Here is a 27,319-nt window from a genome sequence, read left to right on the forward strand (position 1 = left end):
ACAATGGACAGGATTCAGTGGAAACAGCCTTTATGCTAGGACATTCACTTCCAAGGTTTCGGTCATGCCCGCTTCCCTTGCCCCTTTTTCCTTTTCTTAATATCTCTGCGCGAACAAAAACGCTTGAGTACTGCCTACCTCTTCCTCTTTACCTTCTTGAGTATTTCGTTACTGTCGCTCACGCTTTTTTTCAATCATTATTAATATTAGTCAGAAATCTGTCACATTCACCAAGGTTACGCAGACCGCAAATCAGAATGAACGTGATCGATAAGGCTGTTGGAGGGATCGTGATGGAGTCAATCAGGGCGGCGCCACCGGATGCCATACACAGGGACCAGACACGGCAACATAATCTCGGGGAGGCCGGCAATTGACACATGGGAACATATCCGGCCTCTCTCTGAAATTGCTTGAGCCCAATCAGACGCAAGAGCTATCAGTAAGCTGCAGGCGAGGACGCCGTACAGGTGGTGTGGTTGCATGGGGCGTCATCGTTGTAACTTGAATTTAGACTTTTCTTTACCCTTCTCGACTAAAACAAGCTGCGGGAATCAAATTGAACCAAGCTACATAGCTGCTAGATCATTTTGATTCATTCCATTTCAGCATTAAATGGCAATGCAACACACTCTGCCATAGCAGGGAAAGTCTCGCGTGCACTGACTGTGTTGATAGGAATCGTATGATCGCTGCGATCGGTAAAAACAATGTAACAAATTGAACGTAATCTAGTCTCTGCTTCTAGCTATCTACATGCTCGTTAGAATCGGTTGAAGATTCTTTTACGTGTCATGAGATCACGTGGTTAAACACGTGATCTACCTACACGCATGTCTGCCCATGAACCAACACAGGCTATCTTCTATGTTGACTGCAGACATGCCCTCCCATGAAGCCGTAGATAACTGCTAATAAAATAACAAAGGGAAAATGACCGCATTTGGGAGATCGTGTGATCTCCTAACGCTGCAAACGAATGCGCTGAGATAGCCGTTCCGGGCTCCTTCTGAGTGATCCTATTGTTCTCCTGTAACAATGGAAAAACCCCTTATTGTGCGTAGGCGGTCAATCTGTTGTCAATAACCACCACAATAGGAATGCTCAATAGGAGCTCTGTATTGTAGTGGTTACCGATCCCGTTCTGATCCGTCTATATAATGCCTTCTTTTTCTGGGTTCATGAACTTTTCTTCTGTTCTTCCGACCCATGCCTCACCACGTTTCCGTAAGTGCGCCGTCTGCTCCCAACGATCACTGGATGGGTATATCGTTGTTAACATGGTCTAGAAGATGTCCGATCTCATGTTCCCCGGCCTGGCGGATCGCGCCGCCAAAAACTCCCAACTTCGAGGCGCTGGCGCCTCAAAATCTTCGCCTGCGGCTGGTCCGCGTTCTACCGGCCGAGTCCGGACCCCTCTGCCCGATAAGGGCAAACCACGCTCTGCCTCCGGGCCCGCTTCGCGGGTTGGCAAGACCAAGGGCAAGAGTACGTGATCTTTCGTCCCATTTCTTGTCTGATCTTTTGGAGCTGACAATGGCGTGTAGAACGTGCCTCTGTTGCTGCCGCCCCTCGCCCCCGCCCCGCCGCCGGCGTAGTCCGGCCAAGATCTTGTTTGGGCTGCCTGCGCTCTGCCCTCGCGGGCAAGCAAGGTTCCGGCGACCTCGCGGTCTGCCGTGAGACGAGCCCGCCCTCTGGGCGGTGCTACAAGTGCGCCTCCGGGCACTCCTGCGAGGAGATCCCCGCCCCCGCCCGTCCCCCTGCCGTCCGTTTTCTGGCGGCCGTCGCCAAAGGCGACAAAGCTGTACGTTGTGGTGTTTGCTGCTCCTTTTCCTTTTGTTCAGTGCTAACGTGTGCTCCAGGCGATCACCAAGTGGCGCCTCGTTGTTAAGGGGGTGTTGGAGATCTGGGAGGAGGAGAAGGAGGGTGGTGGTGTTGCCGTGGCGGCCATGTCGGCCGAGGAGAAGAAGGAGGAGGCCAAACGGGCCGCTTTGCAGCTCGTAGAAGTTTTGTTTTAGTGTGTTGGCCGCTCCCTGCGTGTCCCCTTCGGGGGTTGAAAGATCGTTGTTTTTGTCTTCCGGGTCCCCCTTAGGGAGTGAATGTCAATCTGTGCGTTGTGCCTTGTTCGTGCCTTGGATCTTCTCGTGACTCTCCCTGGCAATCTTTTGTTTATCACGTTGAACCCAACCTTCTACACGTACCCGGAGCTTGTTCGTGGAAATCAGCTCTTCCAAAGCGTTGTTTGGGTGCTCCTTCGTCATTGCATCCGCGGGATTGTCAGATCCGCTAATCTATCTGATCTCCTGAATCTCACGGTTCTCGTACGACTGCCTGATCGCCAAGATATCGATCATCAACCTCTTCTCCAAAGTGGTACCTAGCCGTACCAAGCACTCGTACAGTGACTTCGAATCCGTACAGATTACCAGCTCTGGGCTCGGCAGGTTGATCTGCTGACAGATCGTTCCGAGCGTTCGTGCGAGTACATAGCCTAAATCCAGTCCACCTGTCATCCCGTATATCTCGCTAGCCAAACTGCTGCGAGTAATACGGCTGCATTTGACGGAGGACCAGTGTACGATATTGCCTTGAACTTCAAAGCCGGCGTTATCCTCGGCATTGGTCTCGGTGCCGAGTACGATCAAGTAGCCGATCTGGGAACTCATGTCTACCAAATTGGCCAATGACCCGTCAACGAACACGTACAACTTGGCTTTCTCCATGTCCAACGGTATGTATGTCAAACCCCGTAGTTTGTTGTCGATCTGCCATTGTATGCGTTTGTTGAGCGTCTCGATCTCTGTATCCGTGGGCTCCTTGGCTTGTGCAGCCACGGATAGATCGAAGGCTGCCTCTGGCTGGCAGATCGTTGCGATGTATGCACCTCTGGCACGTTGAGCTACGTATTGTTGTTTGCGATCAGCTGCCCCGATCTTTACCTGCTCCAAACGATCTGCTTGTCCCTTCTGTCGTATCACAACAGTGCCGTTCTTCAGCGTTATCTTGCAGCCGTTGAAGTCCTCTGTATCACCCTCCTGCAGGACCCTCTGGGGTTTTGCAAGGAGGCCTGCTCGTTGGAGCTCTGCTTCCTCTGCTGCAATGAAGTCTGGATCGCCCAAATTCAGTGTGTCATCCGTTTGGAGTCCAACGAGCCCAAACGGGCTGCTTTTTGTCATCAGCAAGCAGGTGTCGTATATCGAAGTCTTGCAGTTCAACCGTTCTTTGTGATGGCGTTGGTACGTGTCAAACCAGTGCAACCCTGACTCGGCTAGGCCGTACAGTGGCTTGTGAACCTTCAAGTACGTGCCCCGTGGGTATCTGTGTTGCAGTTCCCTTGGTATCCGTACCAAAACGTCCCTCATCAGTTGGCTCTTCGACTGGGTGTACGCCTGACTTATATCCCGGATCATGAGTTTGTACCCGTAGCGCTCCATCAGGCTTGGTGTGATCGAAAGGATCAGACGTTGGCTGCATCTCATGATCGTTGGCGCCTGCGTCAGGAGGGTCTTCTTTTCCTGATCACTGTGACCCTGAACCACTAGCCTCGACTTCTCGTACGGCCGTTCCGGCGTTCCCTTGACCTCTCGCACCATCCTAGCACCGAATATCCGGCCACGTGCGTTGTCTCCTGACACCGGCTGCAGGACCCCCGCACCTAACAGTGCCTCGATCTCAGCGGCGTCTGACTGTTCGAACGGAGCCCCTGGTGCCGTGATCTTGCCTTCTGCCCTGTATTTGACAGCCAGTTCGTAGGCGCGGTTCTCCTTGTCCGAGATTAGCGTGTCGAACTGCACCTTAGGCTTCCTGCTTCGTCCACTGCGTCGGTGCTCCTCGGGCTCAGTTGCCACTTCGATCGTCCGATCGTTTGGCGTAGTATCCGCCTCAGGGGCGATTACCCCTGAGTCAGGGGGCGGCTTTTGCGTTGGATCAGCTGCCACTGTTGTTGACAGCTCCTTGGGCGCTTTTGGTACCGCTTTTGGCCTCCCCCTAGGCCGTGGCTGGTTTTCTTCGGGGTAAATAAAGTCGTCCTTCCCTTGTGCCTCCCCTTCCTGATCCTGATACCTGTGGTATGGCTTCACGTGGGTGCTTCTGAAGTCCGAATCCCCGTTGGGGAGGGCAACCCTAACGTTGTTTTCCGTCACTGAAACGACCTTGTATGGGCCACTCCAGTTACCTTTTTCTCGGTATACCAGCACTTCTGCACCTAGTTCCAGCGTACGTGGACGTCGGTCCGACAACTCTGGGCCGTTTCTTGCGGCTAACGCGTCGTTCAGCTTTCTTTTGGCGGTGAGCTTCCGTAACTCCGTCATGGCCTTGTTAACTGCCGCCGCGCGTTTTGTCTGGCTGGGTGTCGGAGGTGAATCCATCGTGATTCTAGGCATTGCCCCAAACACCAGCAGTGTTGGTACCAAACAGTTCGGCCCTGCGGTGTCGTTGACCGCTTTTACCGCTGCCTGCAGGGCAGCTCCTTGCGAGCACTCCGTACCGCACTCGGCACGGATAATCTCGTAAGCTCGCCTCAACGGTGCATGAAACCTCTCGATCTTACCCACTGCCCAATGAGCCTCCACCGGTATCTGGTTGCATGAAATACCTAACAACCGTGCTTCCGCGTGGAATTCGGTTGCACGGAAGTTGGGTCCCGGGTCGAAAGTTAACACGTCCGGTGGTCCTAGATATGTATCGTTCGGAAAAAATTCTTAGATTCATTTGCCCTCACTTGCTCTACTTCAAGAGTAGGAGGAGATACAGCCTCAGCAGTTTGTTTGGAACAAGGCCATCCGAGTGGGAACGTTTTGCGTCTCGCGCGGAATCTTGGCGTCCCTCCCGACCTTGTTGATCAGCTTCAGCTAATTCTCCATGATCTGACCGCTGTCGCTTCAAAAGGTGAACAATCACAAATATCTTGTGGCTCATAAACCGCTGACATTAACATGTTTGTAGAAAAGTCAGTGAAGGACGGGGAATTTGAGATCTTGCTCAAGATCATCAAGTTGACTGGTGACAAGATTTGGTCCCTTTTAGAGCAGCTTCGTGATCCAGAAATCCACGCTACTATCCGATGAAAAATCTCTGCTCTAAGGACGGACGAAGCGTACCTGGATGACGGCGAGAAAGCAGATTTTCAGCAGTGGATTGCTATTTTTCCTTCTATGATATCACTAAGCTTTGATGCAATGCCTGTTCAGCTTATTCCGCATATAATATGGGCGACCCAAGCGCGATGGAAATATTCAGAGCGGATAGAATCATTGTTTTGTTCCGAAGAGGAAGAGATGCCCCTGTGGATCAAACACATACACAAGCTCGCGCGATACCATTCAGCAACGAAAGCTATGGTTAAGCTCGCCACCAGACAGCCTGATATTTTCACATCCATTCACGTTGAGGCTGTGGAAGCTCCAGGACAGGAGCGCTTTTCTTTGGCGAACGACATTACGGCCCTCAAGACAACGCTTAAAAGGCTAACTAAGACAGACCCTGGATCACTCGTCGAAAAACTTGGCCAGACTTGGCTCACGGATGATCCGGAGGCTCGATTTCACAGAGCGTGCCGTCTTAATCTTACAGTCCATGCAGAATGCAGCTTCTCACCTTCTACGATCATCACCCAGACCTTACACCACGCCTCTTGTTTATGGGCACAAGCAAGAAGGTTTGCTTCCTCTGTCACAATTTCTTATCCCGGCACCCACTGGCGATCGGGGTGTCAGCCAGTCATCAAAAGCTTTATCCGACTTGGATGCCAGCTCCATGCTCGTCTTCGGTGCGAAAGAAGCATAAAACCCTGCTTTGGGACCTTAATCGTCATCTGGAAGAAACGGTTCTCCGTGACCTGGAGACTAGACCTGGCGTTCGGAGACCGGTTCACATGGATTCGACTGCAGGACCCTCCTTGACGACTACTGGCACGTTTTCATCATTGTCATCAGCCATGGAGCTGCCTATTCGATCTGAATTTGTGGAAGATCAGGGGCCCTCCTCAGATGCCGGAATAATTACAGAATAGCTCAAAGGTGCAAAGAGTAATCAAAGGTTAGGTAAGGCGGTGCTGGAGCTGTTACGGATGTTCTGATGATTTTGGCGCTGGTTTGTGGGTCATTAAAGATCTTTCAGGTCTCCAAATGGTTTTGTTTAAACAAAACTGCCTCACATCACTTTGTCTCCGATGGTGGGAGGGTATTTACATGGTCACCAATAATGCGATGGACGTACCTTTCGGGATGTCGCAAAGAAAATACAATTGAGATGTGAACGATATCTTCTAAGGTATACTTTATGTTTGCTCCTGCTTAGCTTCATAATTTATGCCCTCTGATTATTTCTTGGGCCAAAAAAACCTGCAAGGTTCGTCACGTCGCCTCAGGTGGTTGAAAAATTGTCAGTAACAACGGCAGCGATGGGGAGCGGAATGTCTGAACTGAGGAAGTCTTTCGCGATACCTACTCCATCCCTTTAGTAGTAGTAGTAGTAGTAGTATTATTTAACGCCGGGCTCGGCCCGGCTCATTAGCCGGCCGTTAGCAACCTCCCGAGGGGTATCTCGGCGCGCTTTCTATTTTCTCTATTTACACAGCGGAAAACAAGGGCATAGAAGCGAATCGAGCCTGACCGGGTTCGTGCCCGGTCCTGCTTACAGGTTTGTTCACTGACGCGACCCCGTGCCTTCAGGCGCACGGAGGGTTCGTCTGACGGCAGTTGACGGCTCTTCATCGAGAGGGGCCTGTGTCCAAACAGCGGAGCTGTCGGTCGTTTGTAGCCATGGAGACGAAGTTCCCAACAAGTGTGGGCTCGACGGCACAGGCGGGTGGTTGTTGTCGATAGCCAGCCGGGTTATCCTTGCCACGGGTAAGCGGGGAGGAGGTGGAGGGAGCAGGATTCGAACCTACGTTACTCAAGTAACAGCCATGGCGCTTAACCACTGCGCCATTCCCCCCAAACTCCATCCCTTTGTACAGCTGGCGCTTCAATCAGCCGGTGAACAGTTTGTCTCTTATTTGCATTTTCCATTGATAATCACTCCTTTCAACAACTTACCCGCAGATGTGTTGGCAGTTGACTACAGACGCAGCACAATCTATCGTCGTGTAGGATAAGTGACCGCTTGCATGTGGTGTGACACCGCGTCATTTTGACATGGTGTGGTGGAAATAAACAAGAAAGTGACAACACATATATGTAAAGAATTTGTCAATTTAGAAAGTGCGGTAGTAAATTGTGGTACTGTATTGGAAATGTTGGTAAAGAATAAGAAGACGGCCTTGCTTAGTCTACATCCTTTTTTCTAACATTTGGCCCTTGATCAATTGAGCCCTTCATCAGTTTTCATCAAAGTCGACATTAGTACTTAGCACTTCTCAGTATCGAAATATATACTTTCATATTCCCCAGACCGCAACACCAGCCTCATGGATACTTGGAATCTACATTCGCTACGCTTGGCCGTGGCCGGCTTGTCGCAGAATAGCAGTGACGCCGCTGGGATGCCGCTTCCCTCGGGGGACCCAGCATTGCAATGTTCGGAAGATCTCCCGGCTCTTTTTAAAACGCCACAACAGCAGCTTAAAGAGTGTCAAGGTTGAATTTGTCCCTCTTCAAAGCGGCCCTTGCTCCGACATCAATGTTTCTTCGCAAAATGCGCTCCTACACGGGTCCAATACCTATAGCACCCTGTCGACTGCCGATCAAGACATCATATATGACGCTCTGAAACAAAGATGTCACTCCAGCCAGCTAAGGAGGCACAGATTCGTCATTCTTGGTGATAACTACCAAGGCATCAGACTTCCTGCAGGGATTATGCTCCAGGACTTCTTGCCTTCCCGGCCGCGAAGCAACAGCGCTCCGAAGCGACGGACAGTGGCTATCGACTGTGAGATGGTGGGTATAGAGACTCCAACAGCAACTGAACAACAGTATCAGAACCAGGCGGGATCTGCGTTTGAAGGGAAAGTTCATTTTAAAGGCAGTCCTTCATCGCTGCATCAACCAATCCATCAGAAAAACAGCCGAAGCCCAAATGGGGGATCAAGGAAACTTGCGCTAGGCAGGATCGTAGCAACCAATTTAGTGCGTTAAACCTATTCTCCTAAAACAGCACCCAAAACACCTGCCGAAATCGGAAAACATAGCAATGCTGATAGCAACCGTATCACAACAGAAACACCCGCTACCATCGCCTAATCACCGCCAAGCAAAGATTCACCCCGCACTTGGCTATTTTCCTCTGCAAATCAAATCATGCATCCACTACTGGCTGTGCCTGTGGAGAGCTTTCCGCAGTCCAGATGCTCGTTCGTGATTCATACAAGCGATAACCGCCGAGCTTCTATTTGTAGGATGTACCAGAGGACAGCAGCAGGCCTCCCGCATGGCATTGTGGCAAGTTTTTAGCACCAACTGTAGACTCCCAGCATGCCTGACAAGCAGGCATACTGGTGAGTGGAGCACTTTGCGCATTCGTAACCCCACTTTGGCAGCGCAAATCATAAACGGATCAACACAGCATTGCAAGAAGCAGGCCAGCTGGTTGGGCTGCGTTTGTGCGACATAACCAACCAATCGGATGAGTTCCTTTATGCAGGGCTGCGTAGTGACACTCAAATTGTGGGTGGCAAATCTATACAGTACCATCTTCGTAAAGCTATCAGGACACCACTAAGGGGTGTCTGGCGTCTTGTTTAGTTAGCAGCGTCGAGCAGAGGAGCCTTGTTCAGGTTGCCAAAGAGGTGGGCAGGACGGAAAACCCCGATAAAATTATTGGCAAAGTAAACCCTGCGATTGGGCAACAAACCACGCAAAGAAAGATAGAGGCCTTTCTGCCAAGACAGCACGCATGTGATTGCCTACTTTTCGATGCAAGTCCTACGTCAACCAGTTGTAAATGCATCCCCTTGGACCAATGTAACACCGCAGGTTGTCGGGCTGCATCTCGTTGCTGACGCCCAAGGCCCTCAGCACGGAGACTGGGAGCTCTTGGCTATGTTTAAACACACACGTATACATGACAATCTGCGAGGCGCCCACTCGGGCTCTCCAGAAGTGCTACTTAAGGTGGTTGAAGCGGTCCACTAACTAATCCGACTTTTTTTCCGGCTCTTTGGTAATTGGCATGAACAGGGAAGGGTGAGGTTTAGACGTAAAATGGGATCTCAATAGGCACATTCAAAAAAAACAAAAAGCACAAGCCAAATACCATCTGTATCTCCAATTCAAAGCTCGGACTATCTCACAATCCAACCAAGCTTCCCATTTGCGGCAGAGGAAAATAAGAATAGCGTTTCTAACCTGAGATAAGTTAATCTACAACATTCCCACCGCATTTCGAAAGATGACACGGCTCTCCTCAAGCTTTGATATGCGGTCTAACAAAAATTTGCGCTGGTGATGTATTGCAGAACTCTCGAGGGCAACGGACTTGACTTCGGTGTCGTTCATAGTTGCCACGACTAAGGGGGAGAAAACGTGTTCAAGATCGCGAAGCATGTGGCGCTCGATCACCTGATTAGTGACGTTGGCAACAAAAACCTTCAGCTGGACCTTTTTACGTCGCAAAAATCAGTAGCAGTTTTTTATGATTCGCATGTCTTTTGAAGCCATTACGAATAGACATGGAGGAAAATAATACCTTGTAAATCGCGTGCAGACAGTCCAGGGCCTCCTCGCAGCTAAACTTCTCCATATCGACACTAGACTCGCTGGTGGCTTTGAATAACGTCCCAATGACTAATTCTAAATCGAATTTGTCATAATGTGCGCCTCGGCTGCAGTTCATGCTGGAGCGATGTTCAAATAGAGCAGGATTGATAGCATTAAGCCACGTTCGTAGCTTATCTTCACCGGTCCTGTGGAGGTTGTCCGTATAGTAGTGGTTGTAGTTGATAGGAAAGCCTTTCAAGTCCTCGATCAACATCCTCAACTCCTCTCGGGCTTTCACTTTGCGCTCTTCAAGACGCTGCCTGACCTTGAAAGACCTAATTCAGGCGCATTAACTAGCGCATTAATATTCAGCAATCGAGCAAGAACTTTGCGGCACCATGCTCACCATATTCGAGAAGCAACATCCTTAGCTCCCCTCTTCTTGAGGAGAACATCATAAAACTGCTCGCAAATGTAGCTAACGAGGTCGATGTGGGACTCGGCGAACTTGGCCCATGGTTGAGATTGCTCCCAAAAAAGCTCAGCGATCACATTTGGATTGAAGCTCCCGAACAACTCAGTTCCTCGCGAGCGTTGTATTAGTCGTTTCACCCATTCCGTTACCTTGGTTTTCGAAAGCCTTTTTGGTCCTGGCGTAGCAATCTTGGCTTGTGTAGATATCTCGCCTTCTACGCTGCTGTCCGAAACCAGGTCGGCGTGCACGACTGCAGGAATTTGATACTTGTGTCCTCTCGTCCAGATATCTTCTGAAAATTGGCTGTTGCAGTACTGAATGGCTGCACGGAGTCGAGCGATTGTGCTCTTGTTCTTCAGGCTGAACGCATTTTCCCCGCCTGATCTAAAAAATTCGTGCTCATAGTGCCCGTTTAAAGCTGCTTTGCAGATTTCATGGCAGTCCATGCTTAGATGCGTCAAATATGTGCGGCAATCTAAAGCAGTGGATCGTGAATCCCCGAGAGGCTCTAGTTCACTTTTAGATGATTCTAGAGCCACTTCGACAACACCATCCTCCACCATTCATGGGTCAGACCCACCTTTGTTAGCGATTCACACCCAAACACACCAATAAGCTTAACAGCTGAAGAATTTTCGCCCTCCGGGCGCCGGTCGTCATGGCCTCACCAGAGGTCTCAAACCGCCGCGCGCGCCCGCAGAGCACGCCGCAGGCTTTGCCGCAGGGCCAGGCCGAGTCGGGACACGTATCTCTCGACACGCGCACCGCTAACGCGCCTCAGCCGGCTGGCCGCGGAAGGTACTCCAGCCTCCCGGCCCTGGCCATCAAAACACTGCAGCAGGAGTTGGAAAACGTGGAAACAGTCGGCAGCTGGCTCGAAGAGGTCTTTGCAGCCAAGCTCGAAAGTTTACAGGCCCCGGAGGACGCCGCGCTTAGGAGAATTGTTCTTGAACTTGACGACGTGATCAGCGGCTGGTTCCTCAGTCGCACCCTCCCTGAAAAAGAGCGTTCACGCTCCCCGTCGCGTTCGCCGACCAGTTCCAGCGAAAGGCGCAGCATTTTAATTACGAGGACGGGCACGGCGTCGTCGGCCTCTAAAGGCAGAGGCACGCCCACTAACAAATCGGTCACATGGGCCGAGCGAGCCGCCACGCCACCAGCGGCGGCCCCAACGCGAATTTTAACCCCGGCCACGCGCTCGTACCCGATACGTACGACGCCCGGCAATGCACCTGACAGCTCCGCAACTCCCTCCCAATCGGGCCGGGACCGCTCCCAAGCCCCGAAACGTTTGACAGAACAGCCGTCCAACCGCATCCTGATCCGCGTAAATGACAAATTGCGGATGGTGACGAGGGAGCCATACGCGGTAACGACCAAACTGGCCGAATTGGTCTCGGTGCCACACAGTGAAATCCCAAACGCCAAGCGTACCCCCACGGGCTGGGGTGTTACGGTGGCCTCTGAGAAAACACGGCAAAAACTCCTCAACCCCAGCGCGGTCAAGGCCATTATGGACGCATTGGACGCGCGGGAAGTCACTGTCCCGACAACCTGGCACACATACGCCGTCTCTGGAGTGCCCCGAACGCTCAATTGCCTGGACGGAAGAAAGGACGTACATGAGGTAATCCAGGAGGAGATTACCGTGGCAGCAGGCCAGCAGCCAGTCAACTGGCATATTTCCAAACATGGTTACGACCCACATACGGCTGAGGGCACGTGGATAGTGTCCTTCCTTCAACCCGTAAAGCCCTTTCAGCTTTTTGGAGTGTCGAAACGTGCGCGGAAGGTTGAAAAATCACGCAAAATTACACACCACCACGACGGTTGCCAGGGATATTGCGAAATACGTCGCTGCGTACGGCAAGCGCGTTGCGGCATATGTGGTGAAGGAAAACATGCGACAGAGGAAGAGCCGTGCAAAGCAGCCCCCAAATGCGTTAATTGCCACGGCCATTTCCCATCCGGACATGAGAATTGCCCTGCCCGACCTTTGGTGGTAAATGGGAAGCTTGAACGACCTTCACAGCGTAAACTTAAGGGGATTCGCAGAATCGGACGTGCCAACCGTGCCGCGATTATCAACGACCGGGCCGAAACGGCCCGCCGAGAGCCAGCACCTGCAATCCCGGTCCTAAGCACCTCATCGCAGCATTCGCAAACCTCGAGCTCCCGATCGAGCATTTCAAACAAAAGAGCGCGGCCATGCGAGGCGGCAGGGGCGGACATCCGTAACTTCCTGCAGGTTGAACAGGAACGCGTGCACGACGAAATCGTTTGGGCAGCCGAAATGGAGGAGGACGCAGCGGCTGCCGAACCTTGCCCCGCTGATGGGATAGACTTGGAAGCAACCCGTCGATTAATATGACGAAATACTCGCTCGGCAATATGCAGCGGGAATGCCTCGACGTAGTTTGGGCCAACGTAGGTAAAAGGATGGGTGTGCATCTGAGCCTATTGGAGTTGTGCCACCAGAGAAAGGTGGACCTGGTTAACGTTCAAGAGCCATGGTGCGGGCTAAATACGATTACACAAACGCACCCGGGCTATGATGTTTTTGCGCCAGTGGACGAATGGCACGCCAACACTTACGAAGCCATGACTGGGCTCCGGCCCCGGGTGCTCACCTACGTCAAAAAGGGGGCAGCCCTAAGGGCCGCACAACGACGGCTACCGCAGGGCCAAAATACGCGGGACATACTCTGGCTCGAAATTAACGGAATATTGTTTGTTAACGTATATAGGGCTCCGGGCACTGAAGCCGCGCTGGAAATGGTATGCAATACCGTGCCAAATGGACCCACGGTGCTAGGCGGCGATTTTAACGTAGCGGCTGCTGCATACCAGCCGGGCCGCGCAAACGCACGCGGAGGGGACCAACTGACGGCATGGGCGCAAGCCCAGGGGATGAGTTTTACAGGAAATATCGGCGTGCCCACCCACCGCGACGGGGGTTTACTGGATATGGTCTTTTCCAACCTCCCCAGCACAATAACTGTGGTTGACAGCAGTCTTTACACAGGCTCCGACCACGAATCCCTTTATACCACGCTGCGGACGCGCGGCGCCCCCCGCCCGGAGGCGATCAACGTTTCGGTTAGGGACGACCGGTTACCAAAGTTCGCGGAGCTACTTGCTTTTGGCATGCAAGACATGCCGGACCCGGGATCCGCGGCCGATGGCTACGCATTGGACGCGTGGGTAGCTGAATTTACAACTTTATGGGAGCAAGTGACGTGGGTCGTGGGTACGCCGGCGGGAAAAAGGGACAGCTCGGCTCCCTGGTGGACCGAAAACTGCCAACGGCTCTGGACCGAATTTCAGCGGGTTAAACGGAGCGCTGTAAATAGGGCAGACGCCTCTGCCGAGGAAAAAGCCTATACGAAAGGGGTGCGGGCCGCGAAGCGGGAGTACTGGAGGCACCGGATCGACCAACTGCGCGACGATAAGGATTTGTGGAACATGGTGGGCTGGCTGGGAGCCGGACCACGCCTCCGGTCCCCGCCGCTGGTTATTAACGGCGAGCAAGTGAGCGAGCCCTTAGCAAAAGCGGAGGCACTGCAACGGGAGGTGCTTGGCCGATTTTCGGCGGAGGATGACCTGCAGGGAGACCCTTTGGAGGCCTGGTCGCCGGACGAGGCTAAAATCCCTTGGGACACCCAGATTAGTGCGGAAGAGGCGGAGCGCTCCTGCATTGGGGTCACGAGCACGTCCCCGGGCATCGACGGAATTACCGTCCGGCTACTAAAAGCCGGATGGGCTTCGTTGGCCGAGCCGGTGCGCAGGCTCTACCAACGTTGCCTGGAACTCGGGCATTTCCCAGCGCCTTGGAAGAAGGCCGAAGTCGCGATGCTACCGAAAACGGGGAAAAAAGACCGGAGCAACGTTCGATCTTGGCGGCCTATAGCCCTCCTCTCCTGTATCGGAAAAGGCCTCGAGAGGCTCGTTGCACGCCGGATAGCGTGGGCCATACACGGCAACGGGCTCCTTAGCTGCACCCACGGCGGTGCCCTACCCAAGCGATCGGCGACGGATCTGGTTTGTGCCCTCGCCCACGATATCGAGCAGGCTTTAGCTCGCGGGGAGGAAGTTACCCTTGTCGCATGCGACGTCCAAGGCGCCTTCGACGCCCTCCTCCATGGGCGATTAATACGGAAAATGCGGAGCCTCGGGTTCAGTAAAATGCTCCTCAGGTTCGTGATTAACTTCTTAAACGGCCGCCAGGCCCGAGTCCGGCTGGAGGGTACGACCACGGGCTTTAGGCGGCTTGGGTGCGGCACCCCGCAAGGGTCTCCCCTTTCCCCGATCCTATATATGCTGTATTTGGCGTACCTCGTTAAAAACGGTGCGGAGTGGCGATTGGCATACGCAGACGACGTGCTCACATGGAAATCGTCACGCTCGTTGGAGGAGAACGTACGTTGGCTGGAAAATAAACTCCGGGATATGCACGAAATTGCGGCGGAAGAGAAGATCCATTTCGCAGCGGAAAAGACAGAGGTGATTCACATCACTAAGAAGAGACACGGTCGCAACCCGGAAATCCGGATTAATGGTAGAACGGTTACCCCGGTCCAACTGCCGGGCGGCCGACGCGGACAAAGCGCCTCCGGGGCCGAGCGGTACCCGGGCATGCGTTGGCTGGGTTTTTGGTTCAGCCGGCGGCTAGACGGGCGCCGCCACGTGGCCGAGAGGGCTGCCAAAGCAATGGCGGTCGCTGCTCACCTCAAAGGCTTTGGGGCAGTAAGATACGGACCGCCTGCGGCTGCACTTCGCAAGGCAGCGGTGGCATGCGTGGGTTCCTCGGCCACCTACGCAGCCGAGGCATGGTACAACCCAGCGCACAAGCAAAGAGGACTCCTCAAAGCACTGAACAAACCGCTGGTCTTAGCGGCACGGGCAATCCTCCCGGCGTATAAAACCACCCCCTCGTCCACTGTCCTCAGGGACGCAGGATTACCCTCGGCCCGCGTCGCGCTGGCCCACACCCGCCTGAAATACGGCGCCCGACTGAGGCTCGCGGACAAGGGGCACCCCTTTGTCAGCCGCCTGCGTGAGACACCTCGTGCCCGCAACCCAGGCCAGCCGGCCACGACCCTGCAAACGGCTGCACAACTCCTCCCGCGGATCCGGAGATTAGAGTTGCGCGCACCTCGCAATGCCCCGGATTCTCGCACTGACCCCACCGGAGGAGTCCCAAAAGAGGAAGCGGCGCGCCGCTTTATCGAATGGCTCGACATGGTATCACCTGACGATATCGTGGTATATACGGATGGTTCGGAAAAACACGAAAACAACTGCGTCCAAATAGGGTACGGATGGGCCGTTTTTAGGGCGGGCCTGGAATTTGCTGCAGGCTCCGCATTTATTACGCCGGAAAGCCACGTTTTCGACGCCGAGGCGATTGGCGCCCTGAGAGGGCTACAGGCGGCAGCCAAGGCCCAGCCAGGCGCCCGGATCTGGATTTGTGTGGACAGCACCTCGGTTATTTGGGGTCTTAGAGGCGACGCGCCGCGTTCGTCCCAATGGGCCTTTCTGGAGTTCCATGACCTTGTCGATCTACTCCGAAAACAAGGTACCGAGGTTCGGGTCCGTTGGTGCCCTGGGCACCAGGGAATCCCGGGAAACGACCGGGCTGACGAGCTGGCCAAGGCCGGCTCCGCCGGACCGCCGGACCCAGACCCGAGGGCTCAGCAAACCACGTATAGCGGTGCCGGCACGGTCCTCAGAGCCATTCTTTCGAATATAGAGAAGGACTGGTGGCGTAAAGAACTCTGTGAACGGTCCCCCGCATATAGGGAATGGAAATTCCAATACACACCGAGAAAGGAGCCCGAGGAACTGCGTTTGCCAAGACCCCTACTGGGCCATTATTTGGCCATGAGGACCGGCCACGGCGATTTCAAGGCCTACCATGACCGTTTCAACCACCAGGATGCAAACACCTCGTGTGCCTGGTGCTGGAAGCGGACCTCCCCTGAGCACCCGGTGCACTGCCGCTATTCGCGGGCGGTGTGGAGAAACTGGCCGTGGCCTAATAACGACCGGCCGGCCGGGCCGCCAAATCGCGCCCAACGCTGGAAATTCTTCCAGACAAGCTTCGGGCAACCGAAAAGCTTTGAGGCGTTTTCGATAGCCACCAACTACTTCAGCGCCCGCCCCAGAGCGGCCCGCCAGCGCCCCGCGCGCCACGAACGCACTTTACGCCTAGGGACACCGATCGTAAGCGACTCGAACTCAGACGAGGAATAGACTTATTGCCTTTTCACCCATACTCCACGGCACAAGCCGTCAGACGAACCCTCCGTGCACCTTAGGCACGGGGTCGCGTCAGTGAACTAACCCCCTAAGCAGGACCGGGCCCGAACCCGGTCAGGCACGATCCGCCTCTGCCCTCCTTGTTTTCCCCCTGTGTAAATAAAGAAGATAGAACGCGCGCCGAGATACCCCTCGGGAGGTTGCTAACGGCCGGCTAACAAGCCGGGCCGAGCCCGGCGTTAAATAATACTACTACTACTACTACTACTAGAGCCACTTCGAGATCTCCCATCAGGCGGGGAAGCTCATTTTTCACATGGCCGTAGAGTAGGTGGCTGAGTCGTGTGCGCAGCGTGTCAATAAGTTAATACGCTAAAGGACTTCGAACCAGCCCTGTTGGGTACCAAGTTCTGTGTTTTTACCGATTACCAGGCCCTAATTTATTGGTCGACCAAGAAACTTTTGTCCGCTCGCCAAATACGATGGGCTGACTACCTGGCCAACTTCGACATCACCTTTAAATACCGTCCCGGCAAGGATAATGTGGCAGCCGATGCCCTTTCGCGCAAAACCATCGACAACCCTACGGTCAAGGCCCGAGCTGTGTTAGACCGCACCATTGCACTAATCCCTCCAGAAAAGATCGACTCCCGACCCGGCGAACCTCTTCCAACCATTAGCAACTTGGAACCCTCCGCACCGCAGGGAGCTGACCTGGTGGCCCTTATCCTGGAAGAAAACCTGAAACAGAACCTAGGTCACCACGACAATTTGTTAACGGTACCCGAGACTACCCAGGATGGCAAGATCTTCTTAAGAACGGCTCTCATCCGCGAAGCTCATGAGCCCAAGATCTTCGGCCATGGAGGCCAGAATAAAACCCTCAGCCGCCTGAAAAGAGATTACTGGTGGCCCGACAGAAATCGAGACGTTAAACGCTACATTAAGAATTGTCGCGAATGTCAACGCAACAAGGTACGACATGATAAGACGCCTGGGCTGTTGCACCCACTGGAGATCCCTAGACGGTGTTGGCAGCACGTAATGGTAGACGGCAAAGATATGCCCAAGGATAAAGAAGGCTATAATTACGTCTGGGTCTTCATCTGCCGATTGACCAAACTTTTGGCCACCCTACCGGGAAAAAAGACGGACACCGCGGAGACCTTGGCCATGCGGTATTATCAGACCGTGTACCGTTGGAAAGGCGTCCCCGATTTATGGCTTTCCGACAACGCCGGACCGTTTATATCCGAGTTCCTAAATACTCTAAACGAGTTGACAGGAACAAAGCATAAACATGGAAGCGCCCGCCACCCTCAAAGTCAGGGCAGCGTCGAAATTACCAACGCTGAATTGGATCAGAAAATGCGCTTTTATGTAGACAAATACCAAACGAATTGGCGACGGCATATCCCCGCTTTCGACTTCGGCCACAACTCGTCCGTCCACGCCTCTATTGGCATGGCACCGATCGAAGCAGAAACCGGAGCTCGCCCTAGAGACCCGCTCTCTTTACCTTTACCCGAAGAAGACCTGGAGACCGGTCAGCAACAAAAGGCGCTGGAAATGGTCCGCCAAGCCCGGCAAGCTCAGGAACTGGCCCGCAACAACGGACTCGGAGCGCAGATAGAGCAACAGAGGCAGGCTAATAAGAAGCGGCGACCGGTCGACTTTACGGTGGGAGATGCGGTTTACGTTAGCAAAAAGGGTTTTTCCACCGAAGCTCCTACGACCAAGTTGGACTCGCAAAATGCAGGACCATGGACGATTCTCGAGGAAAAGGGCCACAGCTTCATTCTCGACACCCCTGCCTGGTATAAAGGTAGTAAGCTGTTCCACGCCAGCCGACTGCGCAAGGCAGCAACGGATCCATTACCTCAGCAGTATCAAAAGCCGGAACCACCGGTCGAAATTAACGGAGAACCGGAGTGGGAGGTGGAGCAAGTGTTGGCCTCACGTCTATTCGGACGAAAGAAGACGTTGCAATATCAGGTATCGTGGGTCGGACTCGACCCTGATGAGACATGGTATGAGGCCCGCGACTTGAAAATTCACCAGTACTGCTGGATACCTTTCACAGGGAGTACCCGGACGCAGCAGGACCTCCGGTAAATTTGCAACAGTGGATCAGGAGCGCAGCAGAGGATGTTTTTGCGGAAGACGGACCCGAGGATAATATTGCCGAATACGATGCGAAAAAGACACGAGAGCGGCGGAAAACCCCGAGGAGACACACGTAACAGACTCAAAACTCTGACCGCCTACGTCGATCAGGCCTTAAAGGGGGGTAATGTGAGGATCAGGCCCCCAAACCTACCCTCAGAATCACGACTCGGCTCTACCAGCCACGCTGAGCCAGGGATCGGACAAGGGTCCACTTACTCCGGATTTAAGCGCGTCTCTTGAGCGCGCCGTCAATCGTGATTTCTCTCTTCTCTTCAGTTTAGAATTTTCGTCGATAGCGCCTAATACACTGAGGTTCTCCAATGTATGCCCGGCCGTGACAAGGTACAAACAAAGCCGACACTTGAGCCACGGCTCAATTGTGGATCGCGCCGTTCAGGGATGAGCCCTGAGACTAGTATAACTCTGGGTACTGTCACGAAAGCAATGCCAAAAAGATGACCCTGCAACATAGGGGCGATTGTATTCGAAAATTGAAATCTAAGCATAAAAGAGACAGACAGGCACGCAGTGCCGATCGCGTACAAGCGCCTAAGCAAACAATAACAGGTTTAGCCTGGCTCCTTGTCACGTGAGGTTGAGCTAGTCACGGTTGGCAGTCGCCCAGGCGTGCCACTCCATAATACCTATCGCGTAAGACAAGTGCCGCTGCATATGCCCGTGCACACTATGCAATTTGCCGATTGAAACCCAAATCACTTTGCGCACCCAATGAATGCATTATACACATTCTTTTGCGAGTCAGTCCTTTTACAAGTGCCTCCCTGAACAAAAGACGTGACAGTGCGCCCGACGTTGAAGATTTCTATTCTGGGGGGATCACATCCCCCGCGGTTGTCATTCCGAGCTTGGGAACACTGCGGAGAAGGGTGATTAATTTTTTTTCCTTTGCTTCTCGCCGTTATAATCTTTACACAACTTACACAGTATGAGTTCAAACCTAAACCTTTGCAGGATTCGGAACTGTCTGGTGTACCCTGGTCGCAGCATAGCTCTCCGGTTCCAGGGTTAATGTTGATCTCAACTGAAAGGACGGCGGTTGGAGCCAAGAGGAGAGCGAAATAAAAGCTGCGCATTTTTCTCTGAATGCCTGTGCAGGTATGTGTTTCTTAATAGAAGGAAATGGACAGAGTTGGTTAGGAAAAGGAGTAATATCTCTGAAACAATAAAGGGAAGTTCCTCAAGAACTTTGAAAGCTGTGACTAAAGATGTTTTTTTTGTCAAGAACTTGCTATGGCTTTGATAACCAATGCAAAAAAAACTCGTAATTTGGTGCGGTTTAAATACGTTGGGTTTGAAGAGTATAGTGATATACTTATGTCAAACCCCATGTCTCTGACCATCTGAAAGTGGATATCTATCAACGGGGCTTCCAAAGGGTACATGACTATCAGCGCGAATGTTATAAAAAGAAGCTAACTAATAAATAATATTGAAAAACTGACTAAACACTCTCAACAGAACAAACGCTAAGCTGTGCGAGATTTCCTGAGTTGTCCCCTTGGCGTTTTGAATTTTTTAGCATGACACATAAATGTCATATATTGGCGAGGGAGCGCCAATGGTAATTAAAAAGTAGTACAACCAATCCAGAATGCGGTGCCGGGAATTGCAAGGAACCTCCCTATTACAAACGCGGATTCAACTTGATGTGATACTTGTTTCAGTCACTTTTCGTGGTCTACCCCTCGTCCCTCTCGGCGGCAAAAACATGCTATTCCTAAACAGTTAAGCTTAGAAATACGCTACTTTTCATTGTGTAAAACTATTTTTAATTTTTGAGGCTTACTTGCCAAGAAAACCAGCGTTATTCTTTTCAGACGTGAAAGCTAACTTATCAAAAATCAACCTTGAGAAACAGGGGAGCCCGGCCAACGGGGCCTGGGCAAATCTTAGCCTGGTAACGTAACTGATTTCGGTCAAGGTTCGGGTTTTTTTGCCACTTTGAGGTTGCATAGTAAGATTTAACAGGGAGAAGGTCACGTCCTAGACGTGTTCGTCTATCTTGTCTTCAGTTGAGATTTTTCTCTCTTCTCCTGAGTTTAAAATATTCATTGATAGTGCCCGATACACTGATCTTCTCTAATATATGCCTGACAGTGACAAACGTTAGGGTCTAGTAATCTCAAAGTCTAATATCACAGATAGTGGGAGTTAGTTATTTACCATATATCAGAACACCGGTTCGCTTTGTTATATGTTTCACCGATCGCAACAATCACACAATTTCTATCAACAGGATAATTAACAATTAAGAAAGTGGGTCGCCCGGTGGTATGACCGCCCGCTGATCAGTCACGTTATCACCCTGACAACTTACGCTAGGAAACCTTTACTAGCCTTGGCGATAGGAGTTAGGATCACGAAGCAGAGAGGCACTAGACAGCGACCAACTGCACGAAATGACTCAAGATTCCCGATGAGGAGAAAATAGAAAAGAAGAAGAGAGAAAGGAAGGCCAACGTGGTTCGGCTTTGTCATGTCCCATCAAATATGGGTACAATCAGCTGAAAAGTTTAAGGTTTACTCCCAGTTATACCGGACCGTTACATGAGGCTACACTCAAGTTGTAAAACAGTGATTTTATTTAACTTGCAAGGGGGTCACTAGTAGTAGTAGTAGTAGTAGTATTATTTAACGCCGGGCTCGGCCCGGCTCATTAGCCGGCCGTTAGCAACCTCCCGAGGGGTATCTCGGCGCGCTTTCTATTTTCTCTATTTACACAGCGGAAAACAAGGGCATAGAAGCGAATCGAGCCTGACCGGGTTCGTGCCCGGTCCTGCTTACAGGTTTGTTCACTGACGCGACCCCGTGCCTTCAGGCGCACGGAGGGTTCGTCTGACGGCAGTTGACGGCTCTTCATCGAGAGGGGCCTGTGTCCAAACAGCGGAGCTGTCGGTCGTTTGTAGCCATGGAGACGAAGTTCCCAACAAGTGTGGGCTCGACGGCACAGGCGGGTGGTTGTTGTCGATAGCCAGCCGGGTTATCCTTGCCACGGGTAAGCGGGGAGGAGGTGGAGGGAGCAGGATTCGAACCTACGTTACTCAAGTAACAGCCATGGCGCTTAACCACTGCGCCATTCCCCCCGCAAGGGGGTCACTAATTGCAGAGGATAATATCAGAGTGCAAATCAAACTTGTGAACTACTTATTTATTTACGCTGCTGTTTCAAAACCAAGTTCTCTTACTGCCAAGAAATTTTAATTTGTCGCCGATATAGTAAGTACTATGGCTTAGCCAAAATGGGATAATATTCTACGTAGATAAATTCACAGGTTAAAAAGTTAACCTTTAATGCTCTATTATTGTAGGATGGAATATATAAGCCAGGCGCCGCACTTTATAACTTGTTCTCCTTTTTGGATTGTATTCGGTTAAAGCTCATCATCATTGAAGTATACTTACCTGAAACTTATAGCCAGGCGCTACACCTCATATTCCTACTTCGATTTAAACCAAAGCCATACTTACCAATTATCGCAAACTTTCATCGCTACAATTACAACACCAAAGCTTAACATCCCACTTGTTTACAATGAAGCTCTATGTTCCAGCTTTAGTCACCCTCCTCCTCACAGGCTCTGTGAAAGGAGAGTCCTTTGTAAATACCACCCCCCATTGCTTTTTCATACCCCTCGTTAAAGCTCAACAAACTTACATTTGACTATCAATAGTGCGGCAGCACACCTGATTGCTGCTGGAAGGATGCTGACGCCTGTTTTAAAAAGCTGGGCTCAAGGAGGTGTGAAACCGGGAGTCGGTGGAACACTGAGGCTGGTCACTTCTGCAGCCAAAACGGTGTTTCACTCTTACAATGCAATGCTGATTGTTGCTCCGTCTCCCAGAAGATTGGCATCGGTTGTGGTTATTAAGTATCCGTGTACTTAGTTTTATGCCTGGCGCTTGGATTGTTTATATCGGCTGGGCTGTTGAATGCCTGGAGTATTGGTTCAGGGGCAGACATGCGAGTGAGTAGATGACGTGTATCACCACGTGTCTGGGAAGACGTAGCAGAGATTTTCAACAAATTCATGTGATTTTGTAAATGATTCCAAATAGCTCAGTTATTATACATGAGAATGCAGTTATTTTATTATAATATTTCTGCCGATCGCAGCGGATTTTCATCAGTTTTAGTTAGAATTATTAATGCAAGCAATAAAAATAACTAAGTAAAAGTATTAAAGTTTGTTAACACTCCAGCCAAGGTTGCTGAATAAAATTTAGTAATGAGGATACTGTTTTAATATGGAGTGCGGGATTAATAATTATTACGTATAAATTAATAACATGTAAATACTAGTGTATAATGCCAGGGCTGCCAAAGCAATGGCGGTCGCTGCTCACCTCAAAGTTTTTGGGGCAGTAAGATACGGACCGCCTGCGGCTGCACTTCGCAAGGCAGCGGTGGCATGCGTGGGTTCCTCGGCCACCTACGCAGCCGAGGCATGGTACAACCCAGCGCACAAGCAAATAGGACTCCTCAAAGCATTGAACAAACCGCTGGTTTTAGCGGCACGGGCAATCCTCCCGGCGTATAAAACCACCCCCTCGTCCACTGTTCTCAGGGACGCAGGACTACCCTCGGCCCGCGTCGCGCTGGCCTACACCCGCCTGAAATACGGCGCCCGACTAAGGCTCGCGGACAAGGGGCACCCCCTTGTCAGCCGCCTGCGTGAAACACCTCGTGCCCGCAACTCGGGCCATTCGGCCACGACCCTGCAAACGGCTGCACAACTTCTCCCGCGGATCCGGAGACTAGAGTTGCGCGCACCTCGCAATGCCCCGGATTCTCGCACTGACCCCACCGGAGGAGTCCCGAAAGAGGAAGCGGCGCGCCGCTTTATCGAATGGCTCGACATGGTATCACCTGACGATATCGTGGTATATACGGATGGTTCGGAAAAACACGAAAACAACTGCGTCCAAATAGGGTACGGATGGGCCGTTTTTAGGGCGGGCCTGGAATTTGCTGCAGGCTCCGCATTTATTACGCCGGAAAGCCACGTTTTCGACGCCGAGGCGATTGGCGCCCTGAGAGGGCTACAGGCGGCAGCCAAGGCCCAGCCAGGCGCCCGGATTTGGATTTGTGTGGACAGCACCTCGGTTATTTGGGGTCTTAGAGGCGACGCGCCGCGTTCGTCCCAATGGGCCTTCCTGGAGTTCCATGACCTTGTCGATTTATTTCGAAAATAAGGCACCTAGGTTCGGGTCCGCTGGTGCCCTGGGCACCAGGGAATCCCGGGAAACGACCGGGCTAATTAGCTGGCCAAGGCCGGCTCCGCCGGACCGCCGGACCCAGACCCGAAGGCTCAGCAAACCATGTATAGCGGTGCCGGCACGGTCCTTAGAGCCATTTTTTCGAATATAGAAAAGGACTGGTGGCGTAAAAAACTCTGTGAGCGGTCCCCCGCATATAGGGAATGGAAACTCCAATACACACCGAAAAAGGAGCCCGAGGAATTGCGTTTGCCAAGACCCTTACTGGGCCATTATTTGGCCATGAGGACCGGCCACGGCGATTTCAAAACCTACTATAACCGTTTTAACCACCAGGACGCAAACACCTCGTGTGCCTGGTGCTGGAAACGGACCTCCCCTAAATACCCGGTGCACTGCCGCCATTCGCGGGCGGTGTGGAAAAACTGGCCGTGGCCTGATAACGACCGGCCGGTCGGGCCGCCAGACCGCGCCCAACGCCGCAAATTCTTCCAGACAAGCTTCGGGCAACCGAAAAGCTTTGAGGCGTTTTCGATAACCACCAATTATTTCAGCGCCCGCCCCAGAGCGGCCCGCCAGCGCCCCGCGCGCCACGAACGCACTTTACGCCTAGGGACACCGATCGTAAACGACTCGAACTCTGACGAGGAATAGACTTACTGCCTTTTCACCCACACTTCACGGCACAAGCCGTCAGACGAACCCTCCGTGCACCTTAGGCACGGGGTCGCGTCAGTGAACTAACCCCCTAAGCAGGACCGGGCCCGAACCCGGTCAGGCACGATCCGCCTCTGCCCTCCTTGTTTTCCCCCTGTGTAAATAAAGAAGATAGAACGCGCGCCGAGATACCCCTCGGGAGGTTGCTAACGGCCGGCTAACAAGCCGGGCCGAGCCCGGCGTTAACTAATACTACTACTACTACTACTTCTTCTGTTGGATTGTATAAGCCATAGTTCCCTCTGAGCAAGCCTTCCAATTATCATAACAAGCGATGATACCCTCGCCGCTGGAAATATTGCATTTAAAGTAGGCTTTGTCGAAAGTCTTCACAATAGTACGTATACTCCTAGAATTGCTGGTTTTAAAGTACAAGAGTACTTTTTCTTCGTTGTTTTTCGCAGCGTCGGCTCCGTGTTGAGCAAGGCTACGGCAGCTGTTATTTTAATTATTTAATACAAACTCTCCTTTAGCGTCATATCCTGTGTCTCTTACTTCGTAGCTGCTAGACTTATAGTAGCTTTGTCGTCATTTGTACAAGTGTTATCGAAGGTGGCTCGTTTTAAGAGAGTTGGATCATGACTTTGTAGTATATTTGGCGGCTCAATTAGAACCTGGGGGATTTTAGCAGGCTGTTGAGCAATATGAAACATTGTGGCTGAATAGTGAGGAGAAAATGTTGAAGTTGGACTGTCAGTCTGCTTTGTTCAAGGTGATAGTGCTAAGATGAGGACTAAGCTAAGCCTAAACGCCCAACACAACTCTACCTAATATATAGCAGAACATAAATTTGACCGCATAATAATAATAGGCAACTGCTTACCATATCTTTTTTGAACTCGGAAAAAGCGCCTCAGGTGTTATGGTTAGCGAGAAAAACAACGTTGAAAAAGGAAAAGGCTCGAAATGCTTCGCGCCTGCATTTTTTTACAAAAGTTGTTGACCAAGGCCACATGATAACTTTCTTGTGTTCTTTTTCTAATTCAGTTAATAAATATCACAGAACGCAATTCCAGCGGGCCATTTCCTCATTTGCTGGTCATATCATAAAAATACAAGCACTAATTAACACAGTCCAGACGGCAGCCCACGGGGTAAAGTCGGACGCCTTCCATGAATATTTTGGACCGTTTATTCCTGTTGCCTGCCGAGTATCGTTAAGGTCTTTGTGCTGGGGCTTTTTATCGCTCGTAGCGCGCGCGTCCTCGTTTTGTGTTTCGGGGTTAGTGGCAACATCCGTATCGCGTATTTTGTCTTTTTCGTCCGCCATCTTGCGCGCGTTCTTCACCTTTCTCACACTTACGAGTGAGTAATAGAAACAATAAAAGAAAACTTTGGTGCAGTAAGGGGTGATGGCAGATAGTTCCGGGAAAGGACTATCAGATGAAGAACGGGTTGCGAACAGGTGGTTGTTGTACTCAATATACCGGGACGCATTAGATTGCCCAATATGGGCGCGTGCGGAGCCGAAGAAAAAGCTAAAGGGTTTTATAGGCCGAACTGACCCTTCTTATTATTCGAGCACCTTCCAATAATATTGCTTCGATATAATGGCGAGGGGACGCGATAGTATTTAGAGTGGAACAGCCAACTCAAATTGCAGCGCGGGGAATTGTACAAACATCAAGGAACGTCCCTGTATTGGAAAGTTACAGTGGACCTCGGACGAGGTTGCAGTGAAGTTTTTGACTTTTCCCCCGAATTAAATTTCGGCAGGAGTCAAGTCAGACTCAGCAGATGCGGAAAAGTGAGAGTTAGCTGGTCTGAAACTTTTTAATCGGACGATGGACAAAAAAAGGTTTGATAATTATTTAGCCGTCCTGTTATTAATTGCTACTGCAATGCACAAAGGTGATGGATGACCCTGTCTCTGTTTTACGTAGAAGGTTTAATATACCCGGCTGGAATCCGGGTTGAATTTGGAAATGTCCCGCTGGCGCCCGTAACGTGCCCAGGTGCCTTGAGTAACTAGATATATATTAGATGATATATCCTTCAACTAAGTATTGTCTAGTAAAAGGCATTCTTCAAAATATTTCTAATTTTCATTCTACCCTCGGTTAAGATGCTTGTTCATTTAGGTCGGCAGAAAGACAACCCACTATTTAGTTAGTCACAATTGTTTTTGGTTCTCGTTTGACACAGCCTATAGAAATTTTGTGGAAACCTACTCACCTAGGTGAGCGGGCGGCAGATCCCGGTCCAGGCACGCGATTAATTATCCGTCTAGATCCAAAGTTTATCCCAGTTAACATTCATGCAACTTCCGACCGAATCAACAGTTTTTTATATACCGAGGTTAAATATAAAAAGTAAAAGCTATGGACTTGTGACCTGCTGTCTATCAAAGTTGGAGGTATAAATTTTAATACCAGATGTAATATAGAAAAGCCCACAAGCTTGCTCTGTGTTATACGTTTAGATGGAATTCTGTTGATCATACCTGTGTAAAAACTGTGTAAAATACTGTTAAAGGTTTCCAACACGTTCTACAGCCTAAATATTGCACCCTTGTAGGATTCCAAAATTTTGGCCTGCAAATTACGAAATTGGTCTTTCGAAAACTGTGCCATGCTCACGGCGCGTATATATGCAACTTTTGTGGGTAGGCGAGGCAGGCGCTTGCCGTAAATATCCCCAAGTGTTGATTCATGGGCAGACACGCGAGTAAGTAGATCACGTGCACAACCACATTATTTAAGGACACGAAGCAGAGTTTTCCAAGAGATTCATGCAGGCTTGTAGACAGTTACAGTTACACGAGAGTTAGATCATGATGAATTAGAGAGAGATATAGTTTTGTTACTTTGTTTGTATTGTT

At 51.3% G+C, this 27,319-nt stretch overlaps 6 protein-coding genes and 2 pseudogenes across 8 annotated transcripts; 2 read left to right on the forward strand and 6 right to left on the reverse strand.

Annotated features, from left to right (window-relative positions):
• Positions 1-1,040: 1,040 nt before the first annotated feature.
• Positions 1,041-2,018, forward strand: MGG_14426 (uncharacterized protein; the record flags this gene model as incomplete). Its single annotated transcript, XM_003711051.1, has 4 exons — positions 1,041-1,227; positions 1,290-1,488; positions 1,548-1,804; positions 1,863-2,018. The coding sequence occupies exons 1-4, from the start codon at positions 1,210-1,212 to the stop codon at positions 2,016-2,018; spliced, it is 630 nt and encodes a 209-aa protein (XP_003711099.1). The 5' UTR covers positions 1,041-1,209.
• A 2,660-nt stretch (positions 2,019-4,678) lies between these two features.
• MGG_14424 (uncharacterized protein) lies at positions 4,679-5,066 on the forward strand (the record flags this gene model as incomplete). Its single annotated transcript, XM_003711052.1, has 2 exons — positions 4,679-4,760; positions 4,945-5,066. 2 exons carry the CDS (start codon positions 4,679-4,681, stop codon positions 5,064-5,066), a joined length of 204 nt encoding a protein of 67 aa, XP_003711100.1.
• A 1,798-nt stretch (positions 5,067-6,864) lies between these two features.
• On the reverse strand, positions 6,865-6,936 carry MGG_20107 (annotated as a pseudogene). Its single transcript has one exon. The product of its transcript is annotated as a tRNA-OTHER (tRNA).
• Positions 6,937-7,733: 797 nt separating this feature from the next.
• Positions 7,734-7,958, reverse strand: MGG_14422 (uncharacterized protein; the record flags this gene model as incomplete). Its single annotated transcript, XM_003711053.1, has 1 exon — positions 7,734-7,958. The coding sequence occupies one exon, from the start codon at positions 7,956-7,958 to the stop codon at positions 7,734-7,736; it is 225 nt and encodes a 74-aa protein (XP_003711101.1).
• Positions 7,959-9,195: 1,237 nt separating this feature from the next.
• MGG_15413 (uncharacterized protein) lies at positions 9,196-10,559 on the reverse strand (the record flags this gene model as incomplete). Its single annotated transcript, XM_003711054.1, has 3 exons — positions 9,196-9,539; positions 9,628-9,973; positions 10,045-10,559. The coding sequence occupies 3 exons, from the start codon at positions 10,557-10,559 to the stop codon at positions 9,303-9,305; spliced, it is 1,098 nt and encodes a 365-aa protein (XP_003711102.1). The 3' UTR covers positions 9,196-9,302.
• Positions 10,560-19,256: 8,697 nt separating this feature from the next.
• MGG_16545 (uncharacterized protein) lies at positions 19,257-19,637 on the reverse strand (the record flags this gene model as incomplete). The annotated part of the gene is made up of 2 exons (XM_003711055.1): positions 19,257-19,292; positions 19,485-19,637. The coding sequence occupies 2 exons, from the start codon at positions 19,635-19,637 to the stop codon at positions 19,257-19,259; spliced, it is 189 nt and encodes a 62-aa protein (XP_003711103.1).
• A 1,938-nt stretch (positions 19,638-21,575) lies between these two features.
• On the reverse strand, positions 21,576-21,647 carry MGG_20108 (annotated as a pseudogene). Its single transcript has one exon. The product of its transcript is annotated as a tRNA-OTHER (tRNA).
• A 3,055-nt stretch (positions 21,648-24,702) lies between these two features.
• MGG_16546 (uncharacterized protein) lies at positions 24,703-25,151 on the reverse strand (the record flags this gene model as incomplete). Its single annotated transcript, XM_003711056.1, has 2 exons — positions 24,703-24,925; positions 24,994-25,151. 2 exons carry the CDS (start codon positions 25,149-25,151, stop codon positions 24,703-24,705), a joined length of 381 nt encoding a protein of 126 aa, XP_003711104.1.
• Between the last annotated feature and the right edge of the window lie 2,168 nt (positions 25,152-27,319).

Source organism: Pyricularia oryzae, chromosome 1 (assembly GCF_000002495.2).
Source record: "Pyricularia oryzae 70-15 chromosome 1, whole genome shotgun sequence".
NCBI classification, from domain to species: Eukaryota; Fungi; Ascomycota; class Sordariomycetes; order Magnaporthales; family Pyriculariaceae; genus Pyricularia; species Pyricularia oryzae.